Source organism: Momordica charantia (assembly GCF_013281855.1).
Source record: "Momordica charantia cultivar OHB3-1 chromosome 7 unlocalized genomic scaffold, Mcharantia_2.0 BLBB01000007.1, whole genome shotgun sequence".
Lineage (NCBI taxonomy): Eukaryota > Viridiplantae > Streptophyta > Magnoliopsida > Cucurbitales > Cucurbitaceae > Momordica > Momordica charantia.
The window spans coordinates 10,064,580-10,067,435 of record NW_028275165.1 but is presented as its reverse complement, the minus strand read 5'-3'; the positions used below and the strand labels follow the sequence as shown (position 1 = coordinate 10,067,435).

Sequence of the window (2,856 nt, the reverse complement as noted above, 5' to 3'; positions counted from 1 at the left end):
TGAATCTGGATTATTAGATTCATGAAGTTTCTTGGAGGACAATATGTCTTTTCAAGCTTGAAGGGATGCAACGCTTCACCAAGTGTGAACACCTTAGCTTGGAAGTGACCATTCAACCCTTCTTGTAGTCTTTTAGCTCTAGCTCTTGTGATTGGACCTTGTGGCATAATGATTGGCTCATGATTGGGTTGACTTTGAGCATAAGCTTCATTTGAGCTGATTTGAGCTTGCTCCTCTTGTAAGTTTTCCCCGTACACTCCGTGATCACTCATTTCTATATCATAGGATTTACATTAAGCCTATGCACCATTATGTTCGGGTCGATATTGGGCATGTCGTCATGGGACCATGCAAATACGTCGGAGTTCGACTTCAAAAACCTGACGAGCTCTTCCTTTGCTTTGGCCTCCAACCTGCTGCCGATGCTGACTTGCCTATCCGGCCCTAGCAAGGGGACAAGTTCAGCTCTTCTGCTGGCGTGCCGCGGTTGAGCTCTACCTCGTCGGTATGTGGTGGTGCAACTGTTTCAAGTTCCATGATCACTACGCAAGTGGCGTTCCTTTTCATTGCAGTTGCATAGCATTCTCTCGATGTTCTTTGCTTACCTCTGACTGTTGCAATCCCGGTCGGGGTCGGATACTTTGTATGCCGAGCTTCGATCTATCACAACAAACTCGGCAACTCTGGTCACTTGATGCTCCCCTTCGCTGATGGTAACAGGGAGCGAGATACACCCTTCCGTGCTAACTGACTCCCTTGCAAAGCCAACCAATGATGTTGTCTTGTGCTTCAAGTGCCTTCTCTCCCATCCCAGAGCCGTGTAGGTCGAGAAGGAAAATATATTAGCCGACGCCCCGCCATCAACAAAAACTCTTCTGACCTTCACATGGTCTATTAAGGGGGCTATCACCAAAGCATCATTATGGGGCATATGCACCCTTTCACCATCTTGCTCGTCAAATAAGATCGGCATCACGGGCCACTTGGGGTACGAGGTACAGACCTCATGCGCTACTTCCCGGGCTAGAGCTTTTCTCTTCTGCCCTGACTTTTCCCCGCTCGGACCCCCGTGAATGGTGTTTATAACAGCAGGACGATCTTCCTTTGGTCTGGGCGGCTGAGATCTTTCTCGCTTCTCTTCCCGAGCTGATCCCTCTAGCTCAGCTTGTTCTCTGCTGCCGACATATTTCTTCAAATAACCTATCCGGATCAAATCCTCAACCTGCTCCTTCAGATGGAAGCAACGGGAAGTGTCGTGGCCGTGATCCTTATGGAATCGGCAATAGAGTCGCTTGTTCCGCTTTCCCGAAGGTCGGCGGAGCTTTTCAGGGGATGCAAATAGCACCTCCATGTCGGTGTCTTCGACTACTGCATAGATCTCAGCAATCGAGGCATTCAACGGAGTAAACTTGTCGAACTTTGGCCCACGACGATTTGAAGTGACCCTTTCATCACGTCGGCTTCTACTCTTGTCGTCATCGGCTCGCCGAGATGAACTTCGATCATCATCGCACCGTTTCTTGGAGGGTGGAGACTTGTGGTCCCGATCTCTACCACGGCTGCTTCGCCTGGCTCCGTTGGCCTTCCATAGCTCCAGGCCATCGATATACTGGCGAGCTCGAGCAAACATTTCGTTTAAGGAGGCCGGCGGGCGGCTTCTGAACTCAATTGTCAAGTTCCTGTCATTCAACCCTGTCGTGAAGTACATCATGGCGATATCATCAGTGCAGCTCACCACCTTGACATGCTCGTCCATGAATCATGCGATGTATTCCGTCAGGGACTCATTATGCCGTTGCTTCACTGTTCCGAGGTGGGAGGGCAACAACTTCAACAATTACCTAGCTGAGAACTGATTGATGAACAACATTCTCAACTATTGATAAATGTCGATTGACCTCGGCTTCAACTGTCGGTACCATAGCCTCGCCGAGGGCCCGCCATCATATTAATTATTTGAATCTCATTCAAACATTTTTCTCATAATATATATCTGTATATAAGGTATCAATATACAATATATACATTCACATATATAATTTGAACATTTCAAAATTATTTCATTACTCTTGATCCTTGTTTTAACCATTGTGAGCTAGCAAGGGGACCTAATGGACCTACAGGTCATAAGCTCAAACGACACGTGATTACGGTCAAACTCATTAACCGAGTTAATCAACATTCTTTAACTCGAGTCACTCCACTAAAGACCTGCAGCTGCACTCTTCTCACTGCATAATATTGTCATGTCCACGGATATACTACCATTAATGGCAAGTCAATTGACTGGCGGTTTGCTGAACGCACGCACTAAGCGTGGTAACAATTATATAGATGCAAGCGCACACCTGTCAGAGTAATATAAAATGGATGGAGTATTCAAGTATCGATCCTCAAGGACTTCTAAATAATTTCCAAACTCTAAAGTTTTAAAGAATAGTGAATGTTGAAACGAGTGATTCTTGTAAAATGGGAAGTGGTCACAAATAATGGTTTTGGATTTGGGATTTGGACTTATAATGATAAAACCTAGCCCGAATTACTTCAAGTTAGCCAACAAAGAATCAAGGATATGCTAAGGACGATATGCATTTTACTTTAGGAACCAACGACTACACTTTTCACTTGACTTATGTCTAAGCAAGTTCAAAGTCCTAAGACATTCCCTAATATGTCTATTATGAGAGATATCTTAGTTTTAGGATGGAAATAGTCGCAACCTCGGGTTAAGGTCCTATGTCTAGGCTACTTAAGCGGAACCCTTATGTCTAAGGCGCTCCTCTCCTCGGTTTAACCACTCAACAATGCAAATAAGCAACCTTTTCTGTATTGACTTGTTAAGACTTACAGTGGCCT

General features: G+C 45.4%; 1 protein-coding gene across 1 annotated transcript; it reads right to left on the bottom strand.

The window, feature by feature from the left end:
- Positions 1-274: 274 nt before the first annotated feature.
- Positions 275-1,756, bottom strand: LOC148210307 (uncharacterized). The gene is made up of 2 exons (XM_088126277.1): positions 606-1,756; positions 275-521 (listed from the first exon to the last, which is right to left on the bottom strand). The coding sequence occupies exons 1-2, from the start codon at positions 1,754-1,756 to the stop codon at positions 275-277; spliced, it is 1,398 nt and encodes a 465-aa protein (XP_087982403.1).
- Positions 1,757-2,856: the final 1,100 nt, after the last annotated feature.

Bases quoted from the DNA above. Each gene is read 5' to 3' on its own strand.
- LOC148210307 (XM_088126277.1), bottom strand. From the start codon at position 1,756: ATGGACGAGCATGTCAAGGTGGTGAGCTGCACTGATGATATCGCCATG. The intron at 522-605 runs GTAAGCAAAGAA...AACTTGAAACAG, and splicing joins CGGGATTGCAACAGTCAGAG to TTGCACCACCACATACCGAC.